Source organism: Artibeus jamaicensis, unplaced genomic scaffold, assembly GCF_021234435.1.
Source record: "Artibeus jamaicensis isolate MK-2021 breed Jamaican fruit bat unplaced genomic scaffold, CSHL_Jam_final contig_233, whole genome shotgun sequence".
NCBI classification, from domain to species: domain Eukaryota; kingdom Metazoa; phylum Chordata; class Mammalia; order Chiroptera; family Phyllostomidae; genus Artibeus; species Artibeus jamaicensis.
Genome location: NW_026521486.1, coordinates 8,516,225 through 8,534,329, shown reverse-complemented (window position 1 = coordinate 8,534,329; position 18,105 = coordinate 8,516,225). Strand labels below are relative to the sequence as shown.

The following is an 18,105-nucleotide window of genomic DNA, read 5'->3' as shown; positions in this document are numbered from 1 at the left end:
ACAAAGATGAGACCAGAGGCCCCACCCTCCAGGCCCTACCTCCAGGTGGTACAGTCAGGAAGGAAAAAACCAAAAGACTAGGCCCGTGTGTCTGGTGGCCAGGGACCCCGCACCCCACACCGCACAGGTTCCCAGGACTCAGAAGTGCCACACTGCTTCAAGCCTGGAACCAGGATGAGGTCCAGTGGTATCCAAGTTCCTCAGCAGGGGCAGGGGAAGAAGAGTTCACTGCCTGATTGGGCCTTGGGTTCTAAGTGGTTACTGGCTACACGGGGACAATCGGAGGCACCAGCAGTGAAGAAACCATGCGCGCTGATGGGAGCATGATCCACACTGCCCCACGCAGCGGGCCCGGGAAGCACTAAGTCTGAATCTCCCTCACTCTTAAAGCCAGAGCACCAATTGGAAGGCACCATGTGCCAAAGCTCTGAGTAGGAGCTTCTGCCCCACGAGCTGGGATGCAGTTGGCTACTACTCACAAATCGCGAGGAGTTGTCATTCTTCACGGTCTTGGCGTTCCCGAAGGCCTCCAGGATGGGGTTGGCCTGCAGCAGCTGCCGCTCCAGCTCACCCTGGAAAGGAACCCAGAGGTGCAGTGAAGGCCACACAATGGCCTGGGCTGCCACACCTGCTCCTCCAGGCAGAGGGGACAGTGGCACAGCCATGCCTACAAGCCCAACAGGCCTGGAACAGAGGCTTCTGGTGGTCCTCCACGCCAGCCTCAGCCTGGTCCCTGTGTCACTCAGAAGCAACCTTCCTGCCAGGCCTCCAGAGACCTTGACCGATTTGAACGTAGTTCCCTGGACTGACCGACCAGCAACCCTTAGCAAGAAAGGGAAAGTGCAGCTAACCCAGCTCCAGGAACCTGGTACGAGGACCCCAGATCAACCAGGAGGATGCGTTGGAGACACCACGTGAACCAAAAGAGAGACAGGGAGGCACCGTCCTTCTCCCTGTCCTCCTTGCCTCAGTCCCCACCAACTCGCCACATTTTTCTCTGCTTCACAGGAAAGATCCACAAAAGACACAGTCTCACCTCATCTGTGTCCCACTAAACAATGCATTTTCCCTGCTGGTCCCCTGTCCTGCCACCCCCAAACCTGCGTCCCAGCACATCAGGTATCTAAGCTTGGGACCAACAGAACTCTGAACTGCTCATCAACACCAATAAACTCTACTTGTGGCCTCATGATGCTTTGTGGTTGGCAAAACGCACCCTACCCTTATGCCTTCTTATTCTTGGAGTCTCGTGATACCCAGGGTAGGCAAAGCAGAGTAGCCCCATTTCAAAGAAGAGAAAACTGAGGATGAAGGAGGAAGAATGATCTGACTGAGGTCATGCACTATCAACCAGCAATGCAGGTATTGCATTTGAGTCTTCTACCAACTGCTGTTGGTCACTGCCATTCTCCTGCCCTGCCCTGCCCTGCCCCATCTGGGGGCTCTACCTGTCAGGTCAGGTCAACTTCGGAAGCAGCCATTGTCCTCCCAGCAGGCCAGATAATACCTGACACTGGCCGAGGAAAACATGGATCTTGTTCACCTTGATACCTGGGTACCCTCTATGGGGAAAAAAGATCCTGCACGGGCCAAGCAGGGCTCTGTATTTATTAGCAAGGCTGGAGTCAAGCCAGGACTTTACAGGAATAAAGGCTGCCGTGAGTGATGAAAAGGAAGACCAGTAGCAGCAAGCGCTCCCAGGAGAGTCGTGAACTACAAACTTCCAGGCACACCTGCCGCAGATGAGACCTGCATGCAGAGTGCTGAGCATGCAGGAAGTGCACCAGAGACCAAAAAGGGCCCAGCAGACCCACCCCCTCCCGGGCCTGGGGGAGTCTTCTATTCTCAGACCGTATGGCTAAGTGAAGGAGGACCAGAGCAGCCAGGGCAAGGGGCAGGAGTCCAACACCCACAGAGCAGGCTCTCCATATGTACCTGGCATCGGTGGTCACAGTACAACGGACTGCCTGCCACTCCTGGGACTCAGGCAGACTGGGAAGTCAACAAGGCAGCCCATGGGGCCGGATCTGGACGAATGCTGCTCCCCCACCCACCAAAACGGCCTCTCAAAACACGCGCCAGGCGGCCGGGTGGCCTGGCTGGCTGAGCCACTCCCATTCCCACAGACAGATGGGAGCGTGGTCCCGACTAGAACCTGCCACTGCTCGGCTTGGAAGCAAACCTAAGGCCTCTGTCTTGGGACCACATGTTGTTGCCATGGAACACAGGATTGCCAGACCAAACTCAGAAGCAACCATTTGGGATTCCAAAGGCTAGCTCCCTGCTGATGATGGTGATGGCTAACCTAGGGGTTTTTCTTTACTGATACCTATGTGGGCACAGAGGACTCACTTTTTCAGTGAAATGTGCATAATATGAAATTAGGAGGTACTGTGGGCAGTGTATTCTCATAAGGTTTGGGATTACCCATTTGGTTTCTGAAGGGCTTCACTGGGGGGCGTGTTTTTGGCAATGAAATACAACTGGTACATAAAAAACAGAGGAAGGAGGGGAGGTGGGGAACAAAGGTCACTGTTCAGACTATGGAAGTCCACCTGGGAAGTCCCTTTGCCAACCTGCAGCCCTGCCAAAGCCCAGCCTTCCCACAGCAAGGTGAGGCCGGGGGCGTCCCGGTGGGTGGTCTTTGGGATGAGCAACTGAGTCATTCACTGCAAGGGGGAGAGAGCTCTGCCACAGCATGCCACGAAAGGCCTCAAGTACAAGAGCAATAAACCACATTCAAGAGTGTCTTGTAGTCCAGCCTGTGTGGAAAATCACCTTACAGCTTCAGGCAGAGAAACTAACAAACACAGTCAATGACCTTTGCAACCAGGGGCCTGGGCAGTGATCAGAGACCAGAGGAAACCTGTTCAGTCACTGTGGTGGGATGTGGAGTCGGCTACAGGGCGCCCAGCACACACCAAAGCCTAGGGAAGAGGAAGTGACAAGTTTGTGTTCACTTATCACGCCCCCTCTACACGCCATCTTACCTCGGGGCTGGGGGCCTGCCTTCCCCTCCGCAGCTGGAGTCCCATAAGTAACGCAAATGGGCCTACGTTCCTGCTCTCTAACTGTGGTCTCATCTCAGTAAGAACTCCAAGGTCACCCTCCAGAGCCCCAGGCACATACTAGGCATTCGACAAATAGTTGGGAAGTGGATTCTACAGCAAATTCAGAGATGGAAAACCATAGCTAGAGAACGCCTAACCTCACAGCCCTGTTTTTAAAATAGGCCTCCTAAAATGAATGGAAAATGGGGCGGGGGAGGGGGGATGGAGAGAGGGAGCAAAAGAAACTTTATTAGTTTCTAAATATAACTCCTGACGCCCCGTGGAAAAAGATTCAGAATGTCTTGAGAAGCTTGGCACGTGAGAAGTTACTTTTGGTTCCATTCCAGAAGACTGCACTCATCGGGACATTGTGCAGCACACGCCCAGGCCCGCATGCACGGAGACGCACACCACTACTTACTTCTGTACACTGTGCACGGCACCCTGCCGGGGTGGGGGGCGCCCAGAGGGCGCAGTTCCCCTGGCAGCTTGAGGGGACACCGCGGACACTCAGATTGCACAGGAAAGTTTAAGGGTGCGTGTTTGAGAGAGAGAGAGAGAGAGCACCACCCGGGCATGCTTAAGACTGATCACCCCGCCCCTCTGCGAAAGTCCATGTAGGCCTTCGGGGCACTGCTCTGACCAGCACAGTGGGGGCGGGAAGCGGGGCCAGCCATCTCCTCCTGTCCGGACACTGAGCGTGTGGGGCTCCGGGGGAGCAGATCCCCGCCCGCTGCGCCGAGGCCCGGACTCTGCACAGGGCGTTGCGGCCGTTGTGCGCATGGGGAGTTCTGGGCAGGACTGGAATTTCTGAGAATAGCTGGGTGATGAGGCCCACAACCATCCTGCAGGAACTGTCACTGCAGGGTGCACGAGAGGTCACTGTGTGTCAAAACCAGCCCCCCTCCTCACAAGACAGTCAGTGAGCTGAGCCGAGGAGAACAGTTCTAGCCGCAGAGAGTGACCATGGTGTGGAGTGAAAAGCTGCTTGGGAAAAATACATAATTCAAGGGCACACGATGATCAGAACACGCATTCCTGGTGCAGAACGTGCAGTAAACGTGCAGCTCACCTAGCGAGGACACTGCTGGGTTCGACCATAATCCACCAAGGGGGAGAGGGAAAAAAAGGGAAGTGAGAAGACTTTTCGATCGCCCTTTCTCTCTTCGCTGAGGGGTTGTCCACCCAGAGGCATGTCAACAGCAGAGAGTCGAATGCAGACCTGCCCAAGGTCCTGCAAGACTCCATCAGCTTGAGAACCAAGTTTTGGAATCTCTCTTCCAACCTCAGAGGTGGAGGCCACACAGCAATTAGCTGCCAACCCCCAGTGGGCTCCAGTTTCCATAGCGACTCAGAAAGTTGGGGGAGGGGGGGGCCAAGGGAGAAATGAGCTGGCTACCAATGGACGCTCCCAAGACGGCCACACTGCAGCTTCGATGAAAGCAGGCCCAGCTTCTGCCTCGTTCCCCAAATGCTCTCATTTTAAGCCGAGCTGTGAAGCATTAAGTGATTTTCCTCGTGGGGAGGAAGGCCTCACTCACCTGGTCCTTCTTGCTCTTATGTGAGGAGGCCACGTGAGCCAGGTACTGAATGACTTTCTTGGTGTTCTCCGTCTTGCCGGCTCCAGACTCACCCCTGCCAAGAGAGCCAAGAAGTTCTCAGGGATGAGGTGGCCAAATCCTTGAAGCCCGCCCCTTCCCCACTGTATGCGCTACTGCCCACCTTTCTTCTAGTGTTAAGAGGCACCCAACACCTAGTGGCAGAAAAGGGGACAGGCAAACAAACGCTATTTCTGGAATCTTCACTTAGGCCATTTCCCATGGCCCCGCTGCCTGCCCTGGCCACTTGGCAGCCTCTGCATCCAAATGTCTTAAGAATCGGTTAGAGGCAGCTGTTGACCCAGGGGTCACAGGCGCTCATCCATGTTCCTTCAAACTGCACTTGAAGGAATGTCCTGTACCACTAACTCCCTCTGCGACGGGGTTTATTTATCTCCTTGTTAAGTGCAGAGGATGGAGGGAGAGGCCCAGGGTACACTTCCATCCAGGTAAAGAAAGACACTGCTCAGAGCCAGAGGAGATGCGCTCCGGAGGGGCCGACAGCTGCTGGCCCTGCTCTGGGGAGATGACTCTTGCTTCTCCCCTTTGCTGTCAACCCGCCTCACTGTCCATCGGCTCCTTTGAGGGAGGCAATTAAATCTGGGCTCATGAAACAAAGCTCATCCCTGCTGTGGGACCACTCAGCAGCCCGTCCCTTGGGGAAGGGCCAGGGCTTGAGTTGGGAACAGAACCCATCAGCCTGGGTTTGGGTAGGCACCCTCGAGGGTCAGGGCAGATGGGACAACACACCCGCCACCCTGACAGGAACACTTACGTGCACAAAATGGACTGGTCCTCTCGGTCTGAAACAGAGAAGGCATCGGGTTAACTTCTACCAGATACGAGAGCCTCCCCCCCCCCCCGGCTTCCGACGAGCTGCCCACACACACTGCCCCATGCCTCACTCAGAGAAGGGCATTCCTCGGCAGCACCATGAGGCAGCAGCAACTCCTCCTCCTCTGGGAGCTCCAGCTGCCCACGCTCCCTGCCTCCCCGCCCCACGACACCAGAAATAGCTCTGGCTCTCTCACTTTTAAGAAAGTCAGTCTAAGAAAAGCTCTCCAGAAGTCTGCTTTCTGAGTGCAAAGGTGGGGCGTTCCCTGTGTGTTTATAAGCAGGGGTTCAGGCTGCTGGAAACCGGGCCTGTGGCAGGTATTTTAAGTATTGTGCACATTTAATTTAAGTAAGGAGTGCCGGTGAAGAGGCTTGGAGAGGTGTGTGGTAGATGGGGCTGGCTTTGCATCGGGACAGCCCTGGGGAGAGGTGCTGCCTAGGTCACGTGCCCAGGCTCCCAGAGCCCACGCCTCCTCCCGGGATGGGGAGTAATCGTGTCTGTGCAAACAGCACTCATGAAAGCACCAGCGTGGTGCCTGACACGTGGGAACCGCTCCGTCCTGTAAATTCAGAGACAACTTGGGAAAAAAACAGAAGCTCATCAGAATCTCAGCTTCTGACCAGTCCAGTAACAACTATGTCTCTAGACCTGGCTGGCAGAACTTTCCGCAACTCTCCCCAGCTTGTGAACCTCTCCGCAATAAAGATACAAACGACTCACTTCCTGTGGGCACAGGCGGGACAGTGATACCCACGCTTCGAAGCTGAGTTTGACAGAAATGCTTTAAGACCTTCAGGCTGGCCAGTGCCAGTGCTGGGTGTCTAATTTTAAGCAATGTCTGAAAATACAAACTCATGTTTTTCCTTTTCGCCCCACCCCATGTAGGACACCCAGCCCAGTGAAAGTGAAATCAGCCTGAACCCAGGACCAGACCACTTACTAATACTTGAGCTGTGGGGAGTAATCCCTCCTCTCAGCTGCCTCATCCATAAAGCAAATATGGCCCAACCCCCTGGCAGGACTCGTGTGCAGGACAGAAACAACACAGGAACGGGCCCACGTGGCACCCTGAAAGTGGCTGCCGCCCGCGTGCTTCCCCAGCAGGAAGCCGCCCGGACGGGCTGGCAATGGCGCTGTCAGGCCAGCAGGAGCGCTTCTAGTTGTCAGCACAGCTACTGGGTAGAAACCGACGCTGGCCATCTGGAAAGACACACTCACTGGCCCCCACTGCCGGCCAGGCCCTGCAGGACAGGGCCCTGGGAAGTGACTCATGCCTTCCTGTGTACATGGCCTCAGGAGACAGAGGTAAGCCTCCAGCACGCCTGATCTCTCAGTGCACTGGGCTGGGCACTCACTACCGTACCTCTTCTGGTCTGCAGGTCACTGGGGGGAGGGGGGCGGCCGGGAAGTGGGACAGAAAGGAGGAAAACTAGACCTACTACTCAACACAAGGACCAGCTGCCCATCCTCCTCCGCAGCCTTCCCCTGCCCCCACTAAGAAACAGCAGGGTGGGGGTATGGCAGGAAGTCAGCCACTCCCCTTCGCACAACCCCACCCCCATTCTGCTCCCCACCGAGGCTGCTCAGAGGAGGCCCCAGAGAAGCTGGCAACCTTGCCTCCCCTGTCTCGACTTTCCCACAAAACAGGGTCGCTCAAGGCTGCAGCCAGGGCTGAGACAGAGTCTCCATAAGACAGGCAGAAAGGCAGTGGAATGGAGGCTGGGGGCTAACGGTTGGGGAAGACAAGCAGCTTCCATCGCCTGCCTGCTAAGAGCAGCGAGGTGACTGAGAAGGCTCTGGGACAAAAACGGCTGTGATCTGGGGCCCCGGCTCCCCCACCACATCTTCCTGGGACAGCCCCAGCTCCAGGCATGTTTAGGCACCACTCACAAGGGGGCAAGACTGTACCTGCAAAGTGCTGGCAAGTTGTGAGACAGCAGCGGCCGGCACTACCATAAAAGGAAACGTTCCCATCCCCTCCCAAAGGAACCGTTTCCCAGAACTGTCTCGGCCTGGTCCCTGGGATGGCTGGAATTCCTCTAACTGTGAGGAGTCAGATGCCAAGCTGCTGAACAACAGGAAGCAGAGCCCTCCCCACCACACTCACACACGTGGGTTCCAGCCCATAGGTGCATGTTCACACACACACACACACACACACCTGCACACACAGGGACATGGGCAAGCTGCACGTGGACACACATGCACAGGCACACATAGGCACATGTGAGAAATGCACATGGGTACACGCACACACATTCCTGCACACATCAAATTCCAATTCCAATCCAGCCTCATTATGTAACCGCCATGTACCCCACTCCCTGACCCAGCTCTTCCTCTCTTCTCACCGTGCACCTCCAATTTCTGGACCCAAGATAACATTGTTAACATAGGCTAAAAGAAAAGACTCCCAAACCCCCATTTTTCACTTTAAAGAACCCTTAATTCGCCGTACCAAAACATTCCTTTGGGCAGATGCTTTCTCAGAGGAAAACTGGTGGGAGGCCTATCTCATTTCCTCAACTCTTGTCCCCACCACCTGGTGCCCCAAGTCCACCTGCCTACCATGAATGACACCACGGCCCCTACATCATCAGGAAGGTCTTTCCAGTTCTTACAGTAGCGTTGGGTCCGTTATCTTGTGGCCTTACAGTGACCTGAGGGGGCCGGCGAGGCAGACAGTGTCCCTGTTCTGCAGAAGCCTCCTTTTGCAGCAGTTCTGTTTGGTTCCCGAGCTGTCTCCTGGCTTGCAGAATGGTTAGAATTCTCAGCCACCAGTCAGCTGTCCACCTGCCTCGGTGGCTCTGCATTCCAGTGAGGACCCCCTGCTTAATACTCACTCCATAAGCCCTTCCCCACACCTGAGAGTCCAGCAGCTAGGTTGTTTTGGCTCAAGTCCTTATTTGGGCCTGTATGGACTTATTAATGGCTTATTTGAAAACACCCTTCCTTCCTTCATTCACACCAGAGGAGACAGGAACCCTGTGGCCCAGACCAGGGAAAAGCACCCCCAGAACAATCCTGTTCTGGGAAACAGGCTCCCCGTGGGGATGAACCTCAGCCTCACCCCAGAGCCCGACCCCGCTCCTGCCCAGCCTTACCTAGGTGGGGATGGAGTACAGAGGCCAGATTATGACCCTCTGCACTGCACACTTTTAAAAGAAACAGCAGCCTTTCCTCAGATGAAATCTTCCCAGATCCCCACTGTGAAGATCAGTTATAAAATCCAGAGCTGCTTGGGAGGTGGATACAGGGGTTCCTCAGAGCACACTTTGACAACCCCTGGTTCCTGAGGCTGGGGTGGTGCCACAAGGAGAAAGCCACTGGCCGGGTGCTCCGGGGCTCTGGTTCTAATCCTCGCTCTGCACCCCCCACTCATGAAGCCTGGCCCTGGTCCTCTCGGGGAACCGGGGGGTAGGCCTCGCTGCAGGGATGCTCTGAAGCCTGAGTGCAGTGGGTGCCTGGTACGCGCAGCACAGCACCAGGGCTCATCAACCCTGTCCTTCCTTGACCAGTGTGGCTTGGGTGGGCTTAGCGTTGTTCTGCAAAGCAAAAGATGGCCAGTTCAATTCCGGGTCAGGGTGCATGCCTAGGCTGTGCGTTTGGCCCCAGCTGGGACGCATATGAGAGGCAACTGATTGATGAGGGTTCTCTCTCACACAGGTGTTTCTCTCCCTCTATTTCTCCCTGCCTTCCTCTCTCTCGAATAAATAAATACAATTTGGAGAAAAAAAAGAGAGAGAGAGAGAAACGCTGTCCTTAACAACCTGAGCCCTCTGCGCCTCCCAGCCCTCTGCACCGCACACCCTTGGAAGGACAACAGTAAAGGTTTTCCGTTACTCGTTCAGAGATGAGGCCATTCCCTCTCCTGATTTTGTTTTAGACCCTCAATGCCCTGAGGCCCTTTGGATCTGAAGCACATATCCAAGGGCAAGCAAGGGTTTCCAGGCAGCTTAGAAGACCCTGCTCAGGTGGATGGAGGGGGACACCTGACCACAGGTATTTTAACCCAGGTTCAGACAGACTTCGGCTCGGGGCCTTATCTGTCACTTCCTGTATAAGAGGAGCTGCTGGTTCTTGTCCATAAAAGGCCACGAGGATCACACGGCGGTGACATCAGCCCCCACAGGAAGTACAGAGAACAAGCCTGGTTCACCAACAGTCTCGGAGGGGCTGACTCACTGGAACACTCACTCAGATAAGGCCTCTGGAGGCTCAGCCAGAGCCGTCTCTCAGGAGCACACCTGGAAGAGCGTCCTGCCCCCAGTACCCAGTCTTGGGGTTGACCGGGTTTCTTGAAACAAGAAACAAAGACTCCAAGGGCAGTGTCAAGTTGGGCGACATGGCTGCGTGGGGAGAGATGTTGAGATGACCCATGACAAACAGGCTGAAACTTTCTACCCACAAGGGATCCGTCTTTCACAGAAACTGCAGAGCAGACCCCGGGGCCGCCCGCTATGTGACCCCCCCACTGCATGTCACCTGGGCAGCAAGCCTCGGGCTGCCCAAGGCTAACTCCTGGGCTGCAGACTTCCTTCCCCCAGAGCCTCTCGTGGACAGCATCAGGGGCTCAGTGGGCCAAAGTGCAAGTACACTTGGGCCAAAGCCAAGTATAAAGCGTGGAGAGACCCGTGGGTTCAAGCTCAGAACCTGGGGGTGGGAAGGCCCTAGAGGGCATCTGGTTGCACCATCTGTGTCTAGACGTCAGGACACCACGTCCTGAGAAACCCAATGACTTGATCAAGGTCACACAAGCTGGGCCAAGAACCCAGGCCTCAGGATGCCTAGCACTTCCCCGGAGAGGTCCGACGGGGCAGGGCACTGTGCCACCAGCAGCCCCGTCCCAGCACTGCACAGAAAGGGTCATCCACACTCATCAGGTGTCACATGGGGCCTTGCAAGCCGTCTACTGCTTTCTCCAAAGCCAGCCCAATTCATGAGCGTGGGTTACAAGCACTTGGGAAGCAGAGAGGTGAGAAAAAGCAGGTGCAAAAGAACACTTCACGTTAGCGGACACTGCAGGTGGATGCTGGACCACAGAGGCCTGTGTTAAGGAGCCTCTGCCTAGCAGGCAGCCGGCGAGACGGCAGTCCCTGCCGAGGGCTCCCAAGCACACAGTGTGGTCACCGGCAATGTTCTCTCCCAGACACAAAGCTAGGCCCTGACCAGAGCAGCAAGCCCACTGGAACTGGCCTCTGCCTACCAACTCTGCCATGCAGGGCCGTGGTGTGAACCCTGCTGAGGAGGCCCTAGTCCCCAGTTACAGGAGGCAGAGAAGAGACAGCCCTCCCCACCAGGCACCCTTGGTAACTAGAAAGCAGCCCAGGGAAGTGCACTTAGCTTCCATTATGTGGGAGGGCAAGCAAGGCCCCAAGCCAGCCTTCTCTCAGCCACCACGCACCCAGCAGCTCACACAGGTGAGCTCCCAGAGCACAGCCAAACCTGCCGGAAACCACTGTTTATCCACCTTACTCCTGGGTGGGGCCGGAAGCAAGTGCCCTCCCCTGGGGTTGCTGCTCTGACAGGTCTGTCAGGGTGGAGGGAAATTCAAAAGCCACACGAGTGCTGCCGGCCCACAGCAAACCCCACCAGGACACTGGGAGGCAACTGACACCCCGAGGTCAGGTTTGCCCTGCTCTTCAACAGCATTCCCCTAGGAGAAATGGAAAGCCAGGCAGGACCCTGGGCAGGAAGGACTAAACCAGGACCCCAGGTCTGCAGAGGGCTGGGCTCTCAGTGGGAGAGAAAGGGGAGGACAGGAAAGGACAACAGGCCACTGACAGGGAACGAGACAGACACTGCCAGGCAAAGCTCAGGACACACGTGGCTCAACCCTGGAGCACACACAGCCCCGCAGAGAGAACAATGGACTTTGCAAAAACACCCATTTGATGAGTTGGGTCAACCTTGCTGGAGAATACCAGGAACTTGAACGCTAGGAGATAAACAATAATGGCACATGAAGATGCTTCCTGAAGAAATCGGGGCCCCGGTCACCCCAGAGAAGGGGCAATCAAATGACACAAAAGGCCCAAATTGACTTGCAGAGCATGGCTTCCTTCCTTGGCTTTCGGCTTAGACCTCTGCCCTATTGTATTTGTGAACCAGCTTGTGCTGGAGAAACAAGATCTTCACCCAGAGTCACGAAGCCCAGTTGGAATGGCATCCAGAGCCCCGACCACACTGTTCACTCGCCTACAGAACATCTCAGGTCCTCAGAGTTTATTGCAAAGGACCAAATCCTTGGTCAAGACAAGAGGAATTTTTTTAGAAGCCACTTACAGGATCCTTATTTTTAGCCCTGCAACTTGCAGCTCTCTTTTCTCTTTAAGTTTTAGGGAATTTTTCTCATCTGATAACTTAATTACAGAAATTGGGCAGGGACGGAAAGCAACCCTTTCCTCCGAACACGTCACTGTTCAGCCCTGACAGTATACCACGGCCCTCCAAGAACAGCAGAAATGGGCTGGTAGGCAGCGTTGCCCGGGCAGGAAGAGAGGAACTCGTCCAGGGGGCGGAGAGTCTGAAGCAGCCTCACCGCTGGAGCCGTCGCAGGTGAGTTTTTGTTGTTTGTTCTGGGGGAGCAGTAACACAGACACTGGGCCAAGTTTTCAATCACCCCCAAAGTTTCAGGTCCCAAGAGGGCACTTCTTTCTTTTCTTCTACTTCAATCAGCACAGAGCAAAGCACAGTGGGCCTGTCGGGTTGGAATAAAAACAGAACAAATGCACAAGCCCAAAGCTAAAGGCCTGAGAAGGATCCGTTAACCACAGATTCCTCTTGTAGAAAGAACGTTTTACAGAAATGAGACTGACAGGCATGACCACATTATAATTACGCAGCCTCTCGCCAGGGGCTGGGCTTTCCTTCTGGGGGGCATGACAACGCAGCCTCCTAGGGCTGGTCCTAGGAAAGTGCCTCCTGATCCCCCGGCTCCGAGTCTGGGAGAGGGCCCAGGCTGCTCGTCACAGAGCCCCACGAGACCCACACAGTACCTCACTTCACTGAGGCTAAAGAACTGTCTCCACAGCACACATGACATTCTCCAAAAGCCCCAGCACGCTCTCCAGAAGCCCCACGGACGCCACGTTGACCCAAAGGTCCTCTCTGGGTCTGTGGACTAGATCAGACAAGTTGGAGACCCTGTGTGCCGGCACACGCCTGTGTATTATGGGGTCACCGCGGGAAGGCAGCTTGACAAGCCACTTCCTGTGCGTGCTGCTGCCCAGAGCCGGGCCTCTCAGGGAGGGCTCTTTGAGGAGGGTAAGACGCCTGCCTGGAGGAAGCAACTGGTTATCACCGCCACTGAGCAGCGGGAGAGTGGACTGAAGGTACTTGCAGACAGCTTCAATTCAGTCCAGAATCTGCACTGCTACCGACTCCTCCTGCTACCTTCTAAGGGGCACTTACCGCAGGCCAAGAAGCCTTCTTTAATTCTTACAATAACCTTGCCAAGTACGTTTTATGAAGCCCAAGAGGCAGACGAGAAACCAAGGCCCAGTCAGAGTAAGTGGGCTTGCCAGAGCCTGGTCACGATCAGGGAAGTGACAGATTCTGACACAAACCCAGCCCCAACCCCACGCTCTCTTCTCCACACCATACTTCCTCTTCACAAGGCAAGTTTCTCCCTAAAGCTAAGGTCCAGCAGACCCTTTTGGTGACCTGTCACAGAAGGCTATGTGGTTATCAAAGCCCCCCACTACCCCAGCACCCTCGAGGCTAGGTGGGGGGCCCCTCTGTGCTAGACTCCCACTTTCCTCCTAAAGTTTATTTACCTGCCTCTCAAGACTGGCCCTTACCTCCTCCACGAAGGGCCACAACTAGCACACAGTAGGTGCTCAGTTAATATGCAGAGCCATGCACAGGCACAGAGCACACCCCTGAGGGTGAACCGAAGCTGTGCCCACGGCACATGTGGGCGAGTGGCCCGCCCCGGACCTCCCTGCAGACAGCGAGCCTTTGTGTGCAGCGGCTGGCTGGCCAAGCCTCCTGGTTGGCACATTCCTGCTTAAGTGGAGTCATCGCATCTGCGGCTTCCTCAGCCGACCAGCCTGGCGAGTCTGCTCCAAGCCATCCTTTACTGTACCTTCGAAGCATTCCCCAGCCTCTCACCAGCTCGGCGCTTTTCCTCAGAAAGACCCTAGAGAGCAGAGCGCTCCTCAGGGGCAACCACCAGGGCACACAGACGCAGACAGGGGGAAGCAAGGCTGCTCCTCCTCCAAACCGGCGGGCCAGAGGGGAGAAGCCCTCCAAACAGCAGCCCTAGAAATGAAGGGCAATGCCTCCCTGGGGAGCAGGCACCAGGACGGAGCGTGGAGACCTTGGCTTCTGGAGCTAACCAGCTTCAGGCCTTTGGACAAGGCAGTTATCATTTCCGGACCTGTCCCTATTCCTGGGAATGACAAGCGTCGTGCTCAGATGTGAAGGCAGTGCTGAAGTTCTACCTTTCACTGCTTCCCCAAAGGTTAGGCAACCACTGTGAGGAATGGGGACACCCACCGGGCACTTTGAGCAATGGCCTGGTGACCAACCACCTCCAGAAACAGAGCAAAGGGTTGAACAGCTTAGGTTGGTTCAGGCCAGGAATGAAAGCAGCCCCTGCTTCCACTGCCCCAGAAACGCTGGGAGCTCATTAAAATACCATAAAGCCACGGAAAGTGACCGGCATTCTAAGGAACAGAGGAGGGGGGTGTTTTTTCCCTACTCTTACTGAGGAGATAACTGGGCTCGAGTCAAACTCCTTAACCAGCCAGTTCGGTAAGAATGCAGACACTCGCACGCAGAGGGCAGCCCCCGTCCCCGAGCCAGTCGGGCTCCTCTCCCCGTCCAGGGCTCACGTCTGCCGAGCAGGAGGCAGCTGCACAGAGTTGATATTCCCTCCTCCTCCTGGCCTCAGACAGTTGGGGCTTCCCAGAGTCCTGAGGATCGGTTCAATCCCCCAGATGGGGAGACCCATTAACGACCGTGACAACAAATGAACCAATCAGGAAAGCCGAGGTTGGGAGGGTGAAACAACTACGTCACCACAACTTTAATTAAACGCAAGGCTGGGGATTAAAACAACAAACAAAACTGCCAGGCGCGCCTGGGCTGCACTATAACCGCTTATTGACACAAACCTGCCAGCGTTTCCGCAGGGCCCAACCACCATGGTGGCGTTCCAGCTGTCCCAGGCCTCAGTGCCCACACCCCCCTGAGTTCCCCAGACACCTGGCTGCAGCTGTGTAGGCACCAGGTGTAGGTAGCAACCTGTCACATAGCCATGGCCACAGATCTCTGTGGACAAATATGTCTTGTCTCTCCACTTAGAATGCCAGAGCCTCCGGGGCCAGTATAAAATACTAAACCTCTTGGTATTCTAGGACTTTCCATCTCTTATCTCCAAGGCCTAATGCAGAACACCACATGCTGCCATGCCCCATCCCGTGCCCACGGCAGACAGCACTAATCTATCCCAGCATCCCTTGGCACTCAATCTCAGGCCCTTGCCCACACAGGGCGGGGCGAGCAACTCCTCATTGATGGGAACTGATGCTCAGAGTAAAACAGTGGGTAAAAGGTCAAGATGGTGCAAACAGCCAGCGGTGCACAACACGAGCATCCCAAAGAGAATGATCTGACCCCAAACGTCCAGTGTGCCAGTTTAAGAAACCCTGACTTAGGTAGAGTAAGCACACACCTCATCATCTAAACCAGGATGCTTCTCTAAGTGACAGGGGCACTATTAATACCGACTCCAGGATGACAGGCATGCACCAGGGCTCACAGACAAACCAGAGCACTTTCAAGAGGAGAGAGAGAGGGAGGTCCCTTGAAAGGGCCAAACAACTCATCTCATAAAAGTCCCCAGACAAAGCCACCAACTACCCTACTTGCCAGAATAAATGCTAGTCTGTCATAAGCCACAACCAGCAGAGAGGAAATCTTTTTCTACTTCTTGTTTAGAGGACAAGCAGAAAAGAGACTGTCTGGTGTGCCTTTTAAGATGTGAGTGACAGAGAACAAACCTGCTCCCCTCAAATCCAGGGGGGCAGCTCTTGAAAAGAAAGGGGTTCGTTCTAACAGCTTGCTGACCCCGAGGCCCCCTACTGACACACACCTCACTTAGGGTAAGAACCAAAGGCAGGACCTCCCTCAGGAACCTTCTTTACTAATGAACCATCTTGTCATAACAGGGGCAACTTCTGTTAATTAACTTCTTCCCTGCCCCAAGAACAAGAGGCCTACTGCTAATTGCTTTGCAGGTCAACTGTGTATAACAAGAGGAACTTGGAAATATCTCAGTCGGTCAACATGGGAGTTTAAGAACTATGGCAAGTCAAAAAATTAACTGAAGGTGAGAGCCTCTCAGACGGAGGGTCAGAGTACATGGACCCAGCACCTGCATGGACCGTTAAAGAGAAGCACCAGGATCTTAGCTGCCTGTGCCCATCAGTGCATTTCCTGTCTCAAGCACCCCACGCACTTGCCCTCATAATTTGGGGCCACTCCTTGGTTAGTATCAAGGCCATTCCTTTATGGCCAAAACTTCCTGGTCAGCACAACGGAAAGTTCCAGTCCTCTGCACAGTTTTATTTTTTAAAATGATCTCCAACCTGTAGAGCTGACTTTTGCCCCTGTATTTTTTGTTGTTGTGATTGAACAAACGAAACATGAATGAATCTCTTTGGGAAGGGATCGCACAGGTTGTCGGGGAGGTCCAGTTCCAAGAATGTCAAACTCCTGGGCCATGCTTTGCATCATTACTTTTGTCATAACGGCTTGTCTGAAAATGAAGCAAGCCCATCTGATAAACACGGTTCAAGTCCAGCACCCAGGTGTGGGAGCACTCCCGATTCAGGAGTGCAGGGCGCAGACTCTGGGGTGCATGTTCTGTACTTGGCCAATTACAAGAGCTAGGAGAAAACTGACGCACGACGTCTAGAGACAGGACTCAGGCTCTTCTGGAAACTCACGGAACATTCTTCTGCCAGGCTGCTCTAGTTAGCACTTTGAAATAGACACACTACTTTAACACTGAAGGGCTGGCTTCCGTGAGGAATTCAGATAGACGGGAACGGAAGCCAGAGGCCCAGCCAGCGCACCATTTGCAGCTCACCAACCTGGGAGCCAAATGCCTCCCCCACAGCGCTGCCTGTGCAGTACAAACAGACCGACATGCTACCACTGCATTTATTTTTAAAGATTTATTTATTTACTTTATTGATTTTGGGAGAGAGAAAGGAACGTTGATTTGTTGTTCCACTTTTTGTGCATTTATTGGTTGGTTCTTGCACGTGCCCTGCTAAGGGACTGAACCCACAGCCTTGGTGCAGCAGGACAACAAACACTCTAACCAGCCAGGGCCATGCTACCACTGTAAACCACTAAACCAGAGACAAAGCTGTTAACACCACAAGATGCATTACTATCACTGCCTAGGTTAATTACAAAGTTTAAAGAAATAAAGGAAGCACATGTAATAGGACATGAAAAACCACTATCAATATAAGATAGGAGAATATGGCCCTGCCTGAAAGTTGAACTTGACTCCAAGTTACAGTAAATGCAAACATATGCCCGTAGCCCAGCTAAGCACTGAGAATATAAAGGCAACACAAGCCCTGTCCATGTCTAGGAGAGAAAAACAAATATGTAAACATCTAATTCAAATAAAGTATTACCAGGGCACTTATGCAAACCTAGCCCACACAGCCTCCCTTCAGGGCAGTAATGCTTCAGGCAGTCGCATCTTTAACAAAAGAACAGGGGCTTGCCAGGTGCTGCAGGCAGAGGGAACAGGTGAGGCGGTTTGAGGCAGAGAGGCTGTTAGAGAAATGTAAGGGGTTCTGTGCCACTGGGAAGCTGCAGAGGTTGGCAGGGGCCAATGGCAGAGGGCACTGTGTGTGCTGGAGGGCTGGAGGGGTATGCTGGGGGCAAAACAAGGAGCCTGTTCAAGATTTTTCCAGGTTTCAAATTGGGATATGATCAGATTTGCACTCTAGAAAGAGGCCTCTGGTAGACACAGAGAAAGGGACTCTATTAAAAAGTGAAGGTGAGGAGGTCATAGCAATCATGCAGATAAAAAATTATGGGGTCCTGCACTAAGGCCAGGACACGTGGATAAGGAGGGGCAGGAAAGCAAAATGAGACGAGATAAAATCTGTAGGAAGTGCTGAATGGCTTGGAAAAAGAGGCGAGAAAGAGAGGAAAGGGCAAGATGAGCCAGGTTCCAGGCCTGGAGGAATGGCTGAGCGGAGAAATGGCAGCAGGGAGCACATGGGGACCAGGTGCCAGTGCCAGTCTTCAGCCAGAAAGTGACAGAGGAGCTAGTTGAGTGAAGGGCGCCATCATCTAGAGGAAGACGCAGAGTGAGTGGACAAGACCTTGAGCATAAACATGCAGGCGGGGAGAAGTAACAGGAAAGAACTACACAGATGGGGAGGGCAGAGATTAGGAGAACCAGAGAGAAGGTCACAGGAAGGAAGGGCTTTCGAAAGGGAGTGGTCGACATTGTCCAGGGCCGGGGACAGGGCAAGTGAAATAAGAACGCATCAGTACAATGGATTGCCCAACACGGAAGCAAGGGTGACCTTTGTGGGGCAGTCTCAAGAAGTGGTGGAGCCAGCCATGCAGACAC

At 54.3% G+C, this 18,105-nt stretch overlaps 1 protein-coding gene across 1 annotated transcript in view; it reads right to left on the bottom strand.

The window, feature by feature from the left end:
- Window positions 1-18,105, bottom strand: part of MYH9 (myosin heavy chain 9) — an 88,429-nt gene that overhangs the window by 34,832 nt on the left and 35,492 nt on the right. Inside the window, exons 4-6 of the mRNA XM_053661990.1 lie at window positions 5,424-5,451; window positions 4,592-4,685; window positions 480-572 (exon numbers count right to left, since the gene is read on the bottom strand). Of these exons, the coding sequence (XP_053517965.1) occupies window positions 480-572; window positions 4,592-4,685; window positions 5,424-5,451 (215 nt within the window). The remainder of the gene's footprint in view (window positions 1-479; window positions 573-4,591; window positions 4,686-5,423; window positions 5,452-18,105) is intronic.